Here is an 18,025-nt window from a genome sequence, read left to right as displayed (position 1 = left end):
ATTCTTGTTAGACGGTTGATCGGCGGTCACTGCGAACGTGCACGAGCTACTTGATTTGAGCCTCTGACCTTTTTCTTGTCAACTGCCACTATGTTGTCAGTTACACTACTTATGAATTAAAAAAAAAAATTATATATTTATTTGACAAAATTTTCAAAATCGCGATATACGTGTTTACAAGGCATTCGCACTACACTGACAATAATAACTAAATAATACATTTATATTGACCATTAACCCTTGTAAATCATTCAAAGGGAAACGATTATAATAAGCAAAGAAAAAAGGAGAGTTCTTCGTTTTACTAACAAAAGAAGTGAAATCGAGAGAAAAAGAGGGAAGAGAAAGAATAAGCTTGGTTTTGGTATGTGATATTTGGCACAGCAGGAAAGTTCATTTCATTTGAGGGGAGGTCGAATCTGTTTTAAGTTTACTGTATTTAAAAAAGTAAAATAAATAATAATGAAAACAGAAAGTGAAAACAATAAAATAAAAATGTTTTTAAAAGGATGGGGGGGGGGGGAATACTGTGAGTTAGATGGGAAATTAAAAAAATATATAAATATTTTAAAATAATAATGTTTGCTTTTGCCTACATAACGATTGTCACGGGCAGCTATGGATGTTGTCTTATTTGTCGGAGGGGAGCAGGTTTCCAGGTCCGTAGGAACAATATCTGGGGGAAGGTGCACAACTTCTAGCAGGTGATTTCAGCGTCCATAGTGTGGAGACGGGACACAAGTAATATTTTTACCTTTATTCATTTTTGTCCTCGTGTACAAGGGCTGTAACACACACACACACACACATACATACACACACCGGTCCACCTCATTTCCCACGGGCCTGTGATGTCGAATCTGTTCACCGGTGTTATAATTTTAACATTTTTATTAATTTTTTTGTTTGGCCAATAAAATACGACATTATATATATATGCTATTTGATCCACGCTAAGTCTATTAGTATGTTTTATGTATATTGTAGTACAGTCAACTCCACTTATTTGCACATCGGTTTATAGCATAATTCGGTTAATCGACTATTTTCACCCAACACGGAACCATTTGCCCTTATAACACTACAAAACATCCGGTTAATTGCACAGACTACAGGCTATATATCGGTTATTTGCACATATAAATAACGATTTTTTTTTTTTGGGTGCTAAATTAATGTCACAAATGACTGAGAATGTCTATCAAACTTTGGCAAAAAAACTCAAATAAATCACCGATTAATCTGTTTTGTTTGAGCTCACTGTGTGGTAAGCCGACTGCAAGTGTAATCGCTGTTTACAGAGTCGACGTGTGACATGCAAATGAGATGGTGTGCACGTTACTACTGGTGAATCACAATACCCGACTACAAGATTTAAGAATGACATAATTAAGTTGAATAAACCTAAGACCTAATGTTTTGTTTGCAATATATTGCTGTTAATCAGAGGCCATCTCAATAACAAGTAACTCTCCGACTATTATTTTTAGAAGTACCGCCTGTGCGCTTGTACGCATGCGCACTCAACTATTGAGGCCCTATTCGATTGACGTGTTCAGGGCAATCATTGTTCTGTATCAATTATTACGTTATGTTGAGAAGCCTTGTTAATAATTAAAAGATTACAGATCAATCGTCCTAGGCGGTTATGTTTTTAATAAATGTGACCGAGAAAGGGTTGTTGTTCACTTATTCATTAGATGCAGTGTACGCTATATCTGTTAAACGCAAAAGAAACGATTTATCACTTGCTTCCCGGAAAATGTAGCGGAAAAAAAAAAAAAAAAAAGACTGGTGGGGGAGGTCGTCAAAAAAAACAAACATAACAAAGACCGTTATTTATGGATCGTCCCTAAGTTTCTGCTATATTGTTAGACACCAATCAGTCGGACCTCACCATGAAGGTCAGTCAATTGTGTTAGACCGGTCATGCATGCAATGCAGACTGCTGGAACTGATAACGACTCACTAGCCGAGCTTAACTTTAATTGCTTAACAATAGCAAAGTCATTATTTGGGGATCACAAATAATACCAAAGCTTGCCGTATCTTTTGGGATGGAAAGAACACCATACCAGCAAATGCATACAAGTTCACGTAATTCTATTCGGTCAATCAACAGCCCGGTAATTCCGGAAACTGACGTCATTTTGTAAACACGTGCACCGATGAAACGTGAACTTTTTGATGGTTCTGTTGTTTCAAGTTTATCTCATTAACTACATGGCTAATACACTTTGTTTACACTAGTGGATGGTCAGTGGGGTTTTTTTTAATGCACAAAGTTTGTGTTTTTAGAAAACGACGCCAGTTTGTGTTTTTAGAAAACGACGCCCAGTGACGGACGTTGTTGGTTTTTTAGAAAATGATTTCTGGTCTGGCAGATTAAAACAAAAACGCCATGCTAATTATATATATCGATAGATATATTTTTTTACATTTATATATATCCAACTGCATGTGACATGTGTTAACTGTAATAGTTCCGGTATGAAGTACCGCATTATGCTAGACTGTCTCCCATGCCACTTTGTAGTTGGATGGCTGTTACAAAGTGAAAGTCCGCATGGGCCATACATATTTGACACATTCGTGTATTTTAAAGAACGACACCCCCACCCCCCCTCTTCCTCAGTGTGAACACTGTCAGTGTACACTGACTGTGCGCCACACTTTGGTGGAGTGTGATCATCTCAAGCTGACAAGAAATGATATATTTGGCAACAGAAATGTTTTAGAATCTTTTAAACTCCATCCAGAATTAATTGTAAAGTTTTTAAAACACTTCTATACAAAGTTTTAAAATATACTTACCTTGATTTTTGTATTATATTGTACTTCCCCCCCCCCCCCCCACAGCTCCTTAAACAGTGGTTTTACGTAAATATATAAATGTTTTCATATACTTAACATTTGTGACACCCAATAGCCGATGTGTATTTTTATGCTGGGGCGTCGTTAAACATTCATTCATTCATTCGTTAAATCGGTCAATAATAATAAAATGTGCCTACAAAACTAAGTTTTATTGTATGTTCATCGCCGAATCTACCAACAATCCCAACTATCGCTAATCGTTGATCCTTTCGTCTGCGAGCTGCTTTATTAAATAAATGTGTGTTGGCATGATTTCCAAAAGGAACATGGTTACAGGTTTTATCTGGAGTTGTTGTTGTTGCAGATGTATTCTCTCTAGCACCCATTTACCTTTTCCTCCACGAACTATACCAATATTACCTGTAAACGTGTACCGCCGATTTGACCAACGATCACAACGATCGCGGGTTATATGTCGTTTACGAACTTTGTTAAATAAATGTGTGTTGGCGTGATTTCCAAAAGGAACATGGTTACAGGTTTTATCTGGAGTTGTTGTTGTTGCAGATGTATTCTCTCTAACACCCATTTACCTTTTCCTCCAATAACTGTACCAATATTACCTGTAAACGTGTACCGCCGATTTGACCAACGATCACAACGATCGCGGGTGACATGTCATTTACGAACTTTGTTAAATAAATGTGTGTAGGAGTGATTTCTAAAAAGAACTTCGGTACAGGGGCTATTTGTATTACAGCTATATACATATTTTCTTTTCCTAGGACTGTCTTTGTAGATATCTCTCTCTACTGTTGTTTGATTTTTGTGTGTGTATAAAAAATTTTCAATGTTAATCCATACAATTTGATTTGGGGAAAATATTCCGGGTTTTTTTCATTACTATTATTTTTTTTAATTATTATTATTATTTTTTTTATGTCAAATATATTTATATGCTAATTTTATCCATTCAATTTGATTTGGGAAAACACCCCATAATGAAATATGCCTTTTTTTCACCAGTAGCCATACATGCACACACTAGTGTGTGTTTTTACAGCCAACTTTACAAACGATCGCCGGTCTGCGATATGCTTAGTTACAGAAATGTGTTTACGTGATTTGCAAAAGGATCTTTGGTTACATGTTTTATCTGGAGCTTTTCTTTTGTATGTGTATTCTCCACTAGTTGTACCAATATCATTATACATGTATGTTTACCGCTGATTTGACCAACGATCACGAGTCGTTTCGTCTGTGAGCTGCTTTGTTAATATGTAAATGTGTGTTGGTGTGATTTCTAAAAGGAACTTTGATATAGGTTGTATCTAGTGCTAGTGCTGTTATTGTTGCAGACCCGGTATAGTCCCCCCGTTAATTTGATCCATTCAATTTTATTTTTGGAAACTTCTTAAGATTTATTCCATCCACGCTAAATCTTTTACTGGTTTATAATATTTTGATTTATTTTCTTCTTTTTTTCAGGCGTTACAATAAATACAAAAACTAAATAATAAAAGACTACAAAGAAGAATCTGGTATATTTTGGGTAAAATTCCATGTCATTCCCATTTTTATCCAACGCTATATTACTATCAATGGAATAAATGTTAATATCCTAAAAGGTACCAACATAATAGTCCTCATTCTCCCACTTTTCCAGTTACTCTGTTCAGAAGGCCGGGAATGTGACATTTTAACACCTGAAATTCAAACGTTGCTCAGGGAAGCAGGTTAAGACCATGAAATACATTTATTTTCATCTCCCAGGCCAATGAACCGACACCATGCCTCCCACCCTATCCACCCCTTCCAAATACACTCTGTGGTCATGTTATAGGCTATATACCTCCCCAACCCCACCCCCCAAAAAATCTAAATAAAATATCTCCACTTCAATTTTATTATTTATAAATATGCACCCCCCCCCCCCCCCCCCCCATGACAGTACATACCCATCCCTTAGTAGCTGGAACGAGACATAATCCCACTGGCGGGGATCGACCACGATTCTAGACTTAAGGGACATTCCTGAGTTTGCTGCATTGTAAGATGTTTCCGATTAATAAAATATTTCTACAATTAAACTTACATATTAAATATATTTTCTTGTTTAGAATATCATTTTCTTTGCATTAGAAAAAAAAAAGTAGCAGGGTTTTTCCTGATGACAACGTGGTGTTTGACATCCAATAGCCTATGATCAATGTATTCTAGTGGTGTCATTAAACAATACACTTTAACTTCTAACAATATTAAAGTACAGATAAATGTTCATAAAAGGTAAATTTTTAAAGAACACCACAGTAAAAACGAGTAATATAAACAAATATTATGTACCGGCTTCGGTGGCGTCGTGGTTAGGCCATCGGTCTACAGGCTGGTAGGTACTGGGTTCGGATCCCAGTTGAGGCATGGGATTTTTAATCCAGATACCGACTCCAAACCATGAGTGAGTGCTCCGCAAGGCTCAATGTAAACCACTTGCACCGACCAGTGATCCATGACTAGTTCAACAAAGGCCATCGTTTGTGCTATCCTGTCTGTGGGAAGCGCAAATAAAAGATCCCTTGCTGCCTATCGTAAAACAAATAGTGTCAGAATGACCATATGTTTGACATCCAATAGCCAATGATAAGATAAAAAATCAATGTGCTCTAGTGGCGTCGTTAAATAAAACAAACTTTACAAATATTATGTAGTAACACGAAAATAACTGCGATTTGGCTTAGATGATAAAACGTTCTCAATTTCATGTTGGCTTTTTCTTTGACCTACAAGCCCAAGTCAAAACTAAAACAATGTCTATTTCTCAAGCAGCTCGTGCATCTTGTATCAGGGACACTTCTAACAAGATTGTCTGGGTCACCATAATGGATTAAGTACTAGCCAGTGTGCTGTTCCACGATTAGTCTTCGCAATAATTATTATCTTTTGGATATAAATTAATAAATTAATTGTGCTAAATAATACTAACTACATTTTTAGGGGTGATTTTAAAAAGGCAATGCAATAATTTGAATAAACAAAATCATGGGCTCCGTTTCTTTGATGTTTGATCTCCCCGAGCAGTATGGTCTAATCGTGTGTGTGTGTGTTTGAGAGAGAGAGATCAGATGACGTCACACTGTTGCAGCATGCCACCTTCATTGTATGTGACAATCGGTTGAATCGACCGTTGCCAAGCACGCAAATCGGGCCAGTTGTTCAAAAATTAATCACTGTGTAACCATTAATTAAAGAAACATTCCTGAGTTTGCTGCATTGTAAAATGTTTCCGACTAATAAAACATTTCTACGATTTAACGTATATGATATATCAGTGTCTGTATATTCAATGTGTTTCTGGTTGTCTTAATATTTGTAAGAAGCCCAAATTGGATTTTTTAGGAAATAAAATGAAATTTAAGCTAATACAAATATTAGAAATATCAGAAACACGTTTAATATACACCCAGTAATATTTTATGCAAAAAAATATATTTAATATGTAATTACAATAGTTACAAAAGTCTGTTTGTCGATAACATCTTAAAAATTGCAGCAAACTCAGGAATGTCCCTTTAAGAGAAATTATTAAAACCAAATATTAAATGACTTCAAAGAACAATTGAAAAATATATTAAAATTAAAAATATATTAGGCTAACCCAGCAGTGGCGTAGGAAGCTGCCAAAAGGGCGGGGGACACACACACACCTATATATATAGATATAGATATATATATATATAAAAAAGGGGTGGGGGGCAGTATCAGTTGTGGGTAGTATAACAGTAAATAATTATTGGGTGGAGTCTCTGTTTTTTTTCGGGGTGAGGGTAGGAATAGAGCCTGTAACTTACTTTGGTAAAAACAAAAGTCCCCTCCGATTACATGCCACATAAATGATGTCTCTTTCTTCTCTCTTTTTTTTTGGTTAATTCAAGATGTCTGTGGTTGCATTCTGGGATATTTAATTTCATTATTCATTATTGGGGTGGGGTTAAATTATTTAACCATTAAATGCGTTTTTGGTTAATATATCTTGATAATTTTATTTTATTCTACAAATACATAAAATATATCAGACACTACTATAACGGTCTTTCTTCTTTGTCTTCTTATTATTTGGCTTTGAACTTACTGTATTAAATACATGAAAAAGAGAAAGAAATCCAAAACAGTCCAAATATCATAAATTATAAAAAAAAGTAAATTAAGTGTGGATGAAACCAATCTTCGTCATCTCATTTATTTTTTACTTTATTAATTGATTGATTGATTTTTCTAGGAAGATAGGACAATTTACTATCATCACTGCTGATACATGTAGATCGCAACAATAAATAACATCCAGGTGCGGATATAAATAGTTTTTTTTTTTTTTATTAAGGGGATAGGGGCAATCTAAATCTGTGCCTATACTTTATAAAAGCAGAGTATACATCTAAAATTTCAGTTGCTATATGTAGTACCGTAGCGTCATGTATATATTTACCTTCGGTTGATACCGTGCGCATATGGTGTAGATTTTTTAACATTGTTTTTTAATTATTTATTTTTTACCAAAGATCCACAGGTTTTTTTTTTCTATCAAATTTAGGTAACGTTATTCTTATCGAGTCTTACCCATTGTCTGTCCCAGCACGAGGAATTCGCACATCCAACCCCCCCCCCCCCAACCCCATTAAAAAGCCCGCGTACGGGCCTGATATAATAGTACTTTCTTTATGTGATAGAACCAACTGGCCTAGCTGTGCCCCATCGCCTGCCCAATGACACCTATCCCCCCCCCCCCCCCTTTTACAATTACCGGTCATCCCATATAACATGTGGAAAAGAGGGAATTAACACTCATGTACGGTGTGGTGATTTGCTTCCTTTGAGAGTCTGTGTATTCGAGACCTCTGGTGCTTTGCTGTAAAGCAGGCGAAACAAGACCGTAAAAGAGAAATGTTTTGCATACTTCGGATTGTAGTTAGGTTGTGGGGAGCATAAATGTTTAAAACGTGTCGTTTTAGGCAGGGTTGAGGGTTAAATTACATGTTACCAAATATATCTTTTGATAATTATATTTTATTTTACAAACTGAAATACACAAAATATACTAGATACTAAGTTATAAAGGTCTTATTTCATCTGCCTTATTATTTTATTTTTGAAGTTACTGTATTAAACACCTTGGGGGGGGGGGGGGGGGGGTGTGTGTGTGTCCAGAAAGTGAAAATATAAAACAATAAATATAGCGTGGATGAATCCAATCTTCAGACTGCTGTTGTTTCTCCACTCCGGCTGCACTGTCAATTTTATGTGCTTAAAAAGGAACAGCTGCGAGACAAAATTTGAATAAAAATGTGGGTTTTTTGTTGTTTTGGGGGTTTTTTTTTAAATTGTCACAATATTGTCAATACAAATCAAAGTCAAAACTGATAGAGAGAATACACCAGTAACAACAACAGCCCCAGATAAAACCTGTACCCAAGTTCCTTTTTCAAAATAGGCCAGCTCACATATTAACAAAGCAGCGCACAAACAATCGGTGATCGTTGGTCAAATCGGCGGTAAACAAGTATACAATGTTATTGATACAGCTATTAGAGAAAATGTAATTGGGGGCTAGAGATAATATACCGGGCCTATAACAACAGCACCAGATAACACCTGTATCCAAGATCCTTTAGGAAATGATGCTAACTCACATTAATTAAACACAACAGCTCGCAGACGAAACGATGGTTCGGATCGTTGGACAAATCGGCGGTAAACATGATATTGGTACAGCTAGAGGAGAAAGGGTAAATGGTGGCTAGAGAGAATACTCCTGCAACAACAACAACAACAACAGCCCCAGATACAACCTTTACCGAAGTTCCTTTTGGAAATCACGCCAACTCTCATATTGACAAATCAGCACACAAACAACCAGCGATCGTTGGGATCGTTGGTCAAATGGACGGTAAACAGAAACAGAATGATATTGGTACAGCTAGTGAAAAGATAAATGGGGTTAGATATAACATATTTGCAGCAAAAACATCTCCATATAAAACCTCTTCCAGGCACGTGTAGCACACATCCCTCTCACTTGTGGACGAATATGTACGGGTTTTTGTTTAATTTTTTTGTCCTATATATAAATAAAGATTTTTTAAAATTGCCTTGTGTCCCTTCCCCCACTAGAGACTGAGCCCCCTCCATTACAAATTGTGCTCCAAACCCCCACACGCGGATATTGTTACCACGTGCCTGCGTACCAGTTCCTATCGAAAATCACTCCCAACACATTTTTATATTAACAAAGGAGTTCGCAGATGAAACGACTAACGATCATTTGTCAAATCGGCGGTAAACATACATGTATAATGATATTGGTACAGATAGTGAAGAAAATGTAAATGGGGGCTAGAGGGAATATATCAACAATAAAAACAGCCTCAAATAAAACCTGTACCCAAGTTCCTTTTGGACATCTATTAGCAAAGCAGCTTGCAGACCCGCGATCGTTTGGGCCACTGGTAAATTCAGCCGCAAACATAATGATATTGAAGGCACGTGTGCACAGGGGTGTGCTTCAGGGTGTACCCTCCTCCCCCTTCCCGAATTTTCTTTTTAAAAATATTGTTTTTGCGAAGCATGACCCGATATTCCTTAAAGACATCTCTCACCAGTCTAGACACCCGTACTCAATTTTCTGCACATGCGCCTGTGTACATTGTTTTGTAACCCCCACCCCCCATAAACGTAGCTCGCCAGTCTAGACCCCCCCCCCCCACTTGCTAACATTATTTTATATGCACCTGCATTGGCAAAAACAGAAAAAGAAAAAAAGAAACAAATTTGAAAAAACACCCTAAATAATAATACATGTAATAATAATACAAATAAAACGAAGTTTTTGTTAGCCGCTTGTGACAAACGTCACGTAGGCAAGCCACATGCACATTTATTTGTCGATTTCACTTCTTTTCTCTCAAAACCGCAATGCACCGACCAGTGTTCCATAAGTGGTTCAACAAAGGCCATGGTTTGTGCTATCCTGCCTGTGGGAAGCGCAAATAAAAGATTCCTTGCTGCCAATCGGAAGAGTAGCCCATGTAGTGGCGACAGAGGGTTTCCTCTCAAAATCTGTGTGGTCCGTAACCATATGTCTGACGCCATATAACCGTAAATAAAATGTGTTGAGTGCATCGTTAAATAAAACACTTCTTTCTTTCTTTCCAGTCGAGGCATGGGATTTTTAATCCTGATACCGACTCAAAACCCCGAGTGAGTGCTCCGCAAGGCTCAATGGGCAGGTGTAAACCACTTGCACCGACCAGTGATCCATAACTGGTTCAACAAAGGCCATGGTTTGTGCTATCCTGCCTGTGGGAAGCACAAATAAAAGATCCCTTGCTGCCTGCCGTAAAAGAGTTGCCTATGTGGCGACAGCGGGTTTCCTCTAAAAAAACGGTGTCAGAATAACCATATGTTTGACGTCCAATAAGATAAAAAAATCAATGTGCTCTAGTGGCGTCATTAAATAAAACAAACTTTACTCTTTTTTTTTCACCGTGTTAAAAATGAAAATTAATTTGTATAATTTAATGGTAATTAACTTTATTCATTATGAAGTTACATGCCAATTTATCGGTTTCCTTTTGAAACAACGCACTCAACACATTTTATGTACGGTTATATGGCTTCAAACATATGGTTAATCTTCTGACTACTGCAGGCGAAATATCTCGTCCAACGTCACGTCAGTTGACATACTGTACACTGTATACAGTGCATTCCCCCATTCATATTTCCCGCCGTTTTGCACATGGAACTCACCGGAAACAGAAATATAATAAAAGAAAAAAGATTTCTTTTCAAAATGGTGGCTTTTATTTTGAGTTTTCAATTGCAAATATACCTTGAAATTTTGAGTTTAAAAAGTTGTTTTCGGCAAGTATTTTCACTTGACAACAATGGCGGCACGTCACGGTCATTTTCAGGGATTGATAACTGATTGTGACAGCTAATTTGATAATAAATTTGATCGTTTCGTCAACAAAAATCACCAAATATTGGGATATGGATCGTAGTTCTTTTTTTTTATTATTCTGGTCAGAAAAATACTTATCGGGAATACTGGACATAAATACTGGACAGCTGGCCACAAATGCCCGTAACTAAATGCTACTTTTTAGATTTTTTGCCTAATTTTAATCACCATTAACTGATTTAAAAATAATAAAAATTACAAAAACCCACGAAAATTATAAACTTGTACCCACACAACATGGTTTTTGTTAAAAATTAATCCAGTAGATATTGAGAGGAAACACGCTGTCGCAACTTCATGGGCTACTCTTTTCGATTAGCAACAAAGGTTCTTTTATATGCACCATCCTACAGACACGGCCTTTAATGTACCAGTCGTGGTACACTGGCTGGAGCGAGAAATAGCCGAATGGGCCCACTGACAGGGATCGATCCCAAACCGACCGTGCATCTAGCGAGCACTTTGCCACATCTCGCCCCCGGTTTCCTTCGAAGCAAATGGACTACATACGGCGAGCACGTGGTTATTGTTCAGCAAACGGACTACATACGGCGAGCACATGGTTATTGTTCAACAAACGGACTACATACGGCGAGCACATGGTTATTGTTCACAAACGGACTACATACGGCGAGCACATGGTTATTGTTCAACAAACGGACTACATACGGCGAGCACGTGGTTATTGTTCAACAAACGGACTACATACGGCGAGCACATGGTTATTGTTCAACAAACGGACTACATACGGCGAGCACATGGTTATTGTTCACAAACGGACTACATACGGCGAGCACATGGTTATTGTTCAACAAATAACAGTCTAGTTTTTATTTTGGCTGCACAGTTAAATTTCAATGTGATAATTGGAAGGCTAGTTGAATTTCAGAAGGGCCAGTAAGATTATTCTTTAACTGGCCCTGCTGGCGACCATGGTTTTCATGTTAATTTTCAACACTGGTGTGTTGTGCAACATTGTTTCTGAAATCGGACAGAATATTGGATTCCACAATATTAAGTTTGACTTTTCGGTACTGGTAATAACCTGGCAACTGACTTTATGCGAAAAAAGGCAGCATTCAGCTAGCTGGATTAGAACCTGTGGTTCCAGATGCATTTACTAAAAACCTTTTCTTCAAATGTAGTTTGTTTTACTAGGGATCTCTATCTACTTAACACTTTAACAGATTGGCCTGAAGAGAGAAATACATTAACCCAATATATACACATGTAGGCCTGTGCCTGTTACACAGAATATGGATTTCTAGAAATAATGAAGCATCACAAGGTCATTCGTCAAGTTTGCTATCAGTGCTAAATAAACATTTATTAAATATAAAACATAAGCTCAAGTTTTTAACAAAGAGAATATGAAAAGCCAGTAAAAATTAAAACCTTTGCTTCCTGTGATGACTGGAACATTGCGTGGACGGGAACGGATGTCAAAGATAATTGGCCTCTGCACCCACGGGATGAGGAAATGAGTTCCCTCCCCTGACACCAGATCCTGGACTCCACGAAAACGGTCAAATATCACCGCTCGGTGACCACCATCCACTACAACGACAAAACCAAATTCTACAATTATATTCACTAAATAACAAGTCTTAAATTATAATTCTACAATCATATTCACTAAACAACAAGTCTCAAATTATAATTCTACAATAATATTCACTAAACAACAAGTCTGCACATTGTAATTCTACAATCATATTCACTAAACAACAATTCTGCACAATTCATGTAAATTACTTTTCAAGGTATCTTCTTAAAAAAACAACAAAAAAAAACAACAACCTAACATAATCTGAATTATTTTTCACAAATCTACAACCCTCCTACATTCTCCAGATACACTCTAAGATATAAACAGACTAGTATGTCTACCAAGGGAAGTACCGGTAGTGTATCTACTTAAATCTTATAGGTATTAGGGGTGGGAATTCGTGAACTGTAAAAAAAGAGGAATCTAAAAGCTGATTAAAATGCGAGGAAACGCAATATTCCATGAGAAAAACAGCTGATCTGAGGAGAATTCCTACCCCTGAGGTCTATTAAAAAAAATATTTTAAATACTAGCCAGTTGGGTTAGTAAATATAAAAATACATTAGCCTACAGATATTATAACTAGCCCGAGATTCTTTCCCTCAAACTTTGTGAAATAGCTTTTTTTATATATATAAAATAAACTATTTGTCAGCATGGATTTATGTTGCAACTACATAAAACAAAACAAACTCAATCAGAAAACCTCAGTCAAAGTGTAAGTAAGAATCAAATGGCTTAGTTGTTTCAAACGAGTCAATATCGGAAGTCCTCGGGTAATGTCACATAATATGATAAGAACGGCCGACATCATGGTAATTATGTTCGTTTGTAATTCGGATTAACATTAACAAAAAAATTATCTTAATTTTCATTTTGATACAAATAAAAAAAAATTCTGATTGCAGTGTTAACAGGGAACATAGCCAATATTAAAAAGCCCACTAGAAATAACTTACGGGTAAAAATAATAAAGTACAGGTACATATAAATAATAAACATGTACGCCTCGAAATTCGGTGTTAGAAAGGGCAGGTTTTGATAGCCTTTAAAAATCTAGGAAATGAGTGGCACCGAGGCTAATCTGAAAGGCACAAAGGCTAATTTCATACATTTTTAAAGGGTACTGAGGCAGTTATATTTAGGAAATCTATTTCACCAGAAAACTTTTTACTGTAATTCTGTTAAATTGGTTATTGATCAATAAAGCAATGTGTTCTAGTGGTGTTGTGAAACAAAACAAACTTCAACTTTTTAGTGGTGTCATTAAAGCCAACTGGTGGAGAGAGATTAAGACAGTCTCCTTGAACAAAGACTGCTGCTCTGCCATCTCATCACAGCAGGTAATGGATCAAAGTCCACTTGCTTCGGACCATCTGACCAGATTCTAAGAGGATTACCCAAATGACCCATTTAATTATAGAATTTTTAAAAAGTGGGAAAACCCATTCTGTGATGTCACCATATCCACAAAAACGGAAACGTCAGAGGTAAAGTTGGCCTATTTTCTGAAGTATGTTTTCAGCATTTATGGAGTATTTAAAACAATAAAAAATATGCTAAATGGGAGTTGGGAGTGGGATGAATACTGGTATACAAAATAAACAATTTGCATTATTATTTTGGGTGCTTTGATTTTTCAAATGATCGTTTGAAATTGTAACAAATGGTTGTTTTGTATTTGTACCGCCGCTTGATATCACTTAATACTTGTCACCATAAGCCCTGGACTCAATCACTGGCAATGTCAGAGACTGAACCCAGACTAGACATGCCTAATGTTGAATGACTATGAAACTGGAATCATCAACCCGTGCACTTATTAAGTACCACGGTAACTGGTGACCCACGAGATCGCATGAGGTATGGTAACATGTTTGTTGCAATTACACGTTTTTATTACATCAACCTTTACTGCACACTAGTGGAAAAATCAAACAAGACCGGAAGTACGTCATAGACGTGTGTTACCAACTATGGTAGACCGAATGTATCATAACAAGTTATCTGATACATTGTCAGTTTATTTTCCAAAAACAACAACACGTGCAATCTCAACAAAACAATCAAGGATTTCTCGAATGTCACATAGCAGCAGGTTATTGCAGGGGTTTTTACTACATGAAAAGGTGATGGTCATTTAAAGAAGCTGTGTACAGTTTTTGTTGTTAGCTACTGCTCTAACAAGTACCAAGTATATATAGCATTTGTTAATGTATATATGAACTAATGAGAATGGGTAATAAATGGAATATTCAAGGGAAAAAAACTACTGTTTCAATTTATTGTGAATAAACTAATTTGGGTGATTTTAGCATGGGTCCCTCCGATAATAAACATATTAAAATAACTGAAAGAGTTTTGACAATATTTCTCCCTCTTCCTTCCGTTGTTCTTCCTATTCTTTCAGCCTTCGTTTTCTTGTAGGCATTTTTGATTTGGAAACAAAATTGAGCCGTGGGAATCTGTTTCAGCAATTCACAGGTTTTTTTCATAACTGTATGACACGTTAAAACTTTTGGCAATTCACAGCAGAGCTGTCAACCTGTAGCAATTCCTAGGTATATATCATGTTATTCAGCCCCCACGTACATGTAGTACACATTATTTAGGCTGTGGACGAAATGTACTGGGGAAATAAAAACCCAGTGGACAAATCGTCCGGAACTGATTTTGTGTAGTGGACGAATCGTCTCGAGTTCCTCAGTGGACGAATTTTCAGTGGACGAATCATCTGTGGACGAATCGACTGCATCCTAACCCTGAGAGTCAGGGCTTTAGATTGCATCAAAGTCAAGATTATGAACGTTTTGCCCAAAATAATCAAACTCAAATTACGTGCAAACATGCTGACCTCAAACCATTTTACCTCAAAACCAATGAAATTAAAATAACCTGAAAAGCATTTCTGAATATTGACAACTCTACAGCAGATGTTAATGACAGTACTAAACTAAAAACGACCTTCCTCGAGTCCCTGCGCTCAGAAAAAACAAAAGTTCACCGTTGTGCCCAACGTCACTGAACGTGCGATCTATTTAAGTATAAAGCCCTGGTTCTACAAACTACATCAAGTACATGTACACAACCCACCATTATACAGAGCTGTTTGAATAACACCACCGGTAACAGCTAGGCCCAATCCAATTTTGCCAAGTGTGTTTAAAAAAGTCTGTGCCATGTCCCAGTTCTTGTTCAAGACTAATTCTTAGCAAATACGTGATGAAACCAGCATGGATAGAAGCGAACCGGAAATTATCCAAGGTCATCATTTCGAAAATTATTAAAATATGGGAACAAGTATAATGTGGAATCAACTAAAAATATATATAGACCCATTTGATATTTTGTCTCGTTCCAGCCAGTAACAATAAAAATATGTGTCATATATATATATATATATATATATATATATATATATATATATATATATATATATATATATATATATATATATATATATATCCTAGAGACGCCGTTGGGGGTGGGGGGTCCAGATCCATAGCACTGTCACTGCGTAGGAAGGTGAAAACATGTGTTGAGGGGCGGGGGTCGCTTACAACATTGTTATTGTCGGTCTGTGTCCATTATTTATAGTACTTTATTGATATGTTGTTATTCAAATTGTTCTTCAATTACACCTATAATTCTGACATACTATTTAGAAAACAAAGCTAGTAACAACTCTTGCTAAATTACCATTTCTACATTGCGATGGCTGTAATACCGTATTCATTTTTTCGACATTATTTTTGTTGTTTCTACTGGGAAGTTTGCGTCGGAAGATAATAGTCAATGCGCATCGGATGAAAATTTCGTCATTTATGTGAAAAATACCATACCCTATTATAATTACAATATTATAACAATAATAGAGTATATCTATCAAATTTTCCCCCATCATACTTGGTAACCCCCCTTCTGCTGTGGGCAAAGCCACTGGCGATGTCAGAAATATAGGCATGGCAAAGCTGTTAGGTTAGGTTACAATCTGCACTTCTCTGGCAATTCTCTGTGTCGATATTCCACTAAAATGAAAAAGTGTCCACACATTTATTTAGATCGTGGACAAAATATAGGTCTACGGTAAATAACTAATAGAAAAAAATTATAGTGGACGAATTGTCCAAGAACAATTTTTGGTTGTGGACGAATCGTCTCTAGTTCAACAGTGGACGAATTTTTAGTGGATGAATCGTCTGTGGACGAAAAGTCCAGAGGACGAATCATCTGCATCCCGTGCCCTTTTACTTGACTCCAAATCAGTTCTATTGGATTCAGTTCCGAATGTCTTGGCGGCAGTCTTAGGCATAGGTGTCCATGGCGTTCGGCAATATCATCAGTAACAAACTGCGGTACACATTTAATTGTTACGTAGTCCCAAAGAAAAGAACATTATCACCTGGGTCGTTTTTGCTCCAACGTAGCCTACCAATAGGCTTAATAGTATGCATTTTTTCTTTGGAATTCTTAAGAGAGAAAAATACTATAATCCCATTTCGTTCCATTAATGCAAATTGAAATATATTATTATATTATCAAGTTATTTATGTTGTTTTACAAGTCAGGTTGATGAAAGCGAAGCGCCTTGTTGTAAATGACTGCGTTTGTTTACACTGTGTATACAGGAGTTGGTCGGAGCTGACGTCACTTCTCCCCAAGCTAGAATTCTGGACGCAACGAAAACAAAAGAAAATGGCAGGAATACTCACGGTTTTTTTTTAACTCTAAAATTACGTGTTTTTCATTTCTTAAAGTGTCAGTATGTGTTGGTGGTCCGATTATGCATCTTTCCAACACATAATTAGGTTCATGTTTGAGTTTACTATCCCTTTAACCACGACACCACCAAGGCTGGTTGTCAATGCTAAATGCCAAATTATATTTGTTCACTGCCGTACTGGGGGGTCTCACAATTTGGTCAATTTCCCTCTACAACATCTATGATGTATGATTGAGATTTTATATTTTGTTTTTCACTCTTAAAGGCATATAGCCCCCCCCCCCCCCCCAGGTTGTCAAGTGACTATAGAAATAACCCACCTTTTCTCCCATCTCGGTAATAATCTAGGTTACTTTTATTTATAACCCTTGGTAGACCTGGGGTTGCAAATAGATTTGTAAACTTGTCCATGGGAAGATGCCCTTAAAGGCATACAATACAATACAATACAATACAATACAATACAATACAATACAATACAATAACTTTATTTCCATGTTCATATATGTATAATAAAAACATAGTCTGGTTGACCAGCAAAAATAAAGTACATAAAATTAAACGCTAACATCAAAAAAACTAAACTACAACTCTTGTTTAATAAAGTACATGTAGTGTAACAGGTTCTATTGTCTTTTGTCTGTTCTTCGATATTTGGTTAATTAAAATAAATAAATATTATTAAGTGGCAGGGGTCTAGTTAGAAGGCTAGTTCGTGCTGTGTCCAAATCTGAGCAGAGTTGTGCGACTGTAATGAGTTGTGTTTTAGGGCAGTTGATGATATAATAACATTTTTCGTATTTATTTAGTGTTTGGAATATTGGGAATTCTTGTGCGAGTGTAATAAAAGATTTTCTTCTGTTCGTTTCTAGCTGTTTGCAGTCCACGAGAAAATTTGCCTCATCTTCCACTGCCTCTTTGC

General features: G+C 36.6%; 1 protein-coding gene across 1 annotated transcript in view; it reads right to left on the bottom strand.

Moving 5' to 3' along the window:
- The window catches only part of LOC121382913 (prohibitin-like), a 33,490-nt gene extending 17,849 nt beyond the window's left edge, over positions 1-15,641 (bottom strand). Inside the window, exons 1-2 of the mRNA XM_041512594.1 lie at positions 15,474-15,641; positions 12,227-12,388 (exon numbers count right to left, since the gene is read on the bottom strand). Coding sequence (XP_041368528.1) covers positions 12,227-12,388; positions 15,474-15,561 — 250 coding nt within the window. The 5' untranslated portion in view covers positions 15,562-15,641. The remainder of the gene's footprint in view (positions 1-12,226; positions 12,389-15,473) is intronic.
- Between the last annotated feature and the right edge of the window lie 2,384 nt (positions 15,642-18,025).

This window comes from Gigantopelta aegis, chromosome 10, assembly GCF_016097555.1.
Source record: "Gigantopelta aegis isolate Gae_Host chromosome 10, Gae_host_genome, whole genome shotgun sequence".
Lineage (NCBI taxonomy): Eukaryota > Metazoa > Mollusca > Gastropoda > Neomphalida > Peltospiridae > Gigantopelta > Gigantopelta aegis.
Note: the sequence above shows the minus strand (reverse complement) of the source record. Positions and strands in the feature narration are given on the sequence as shown.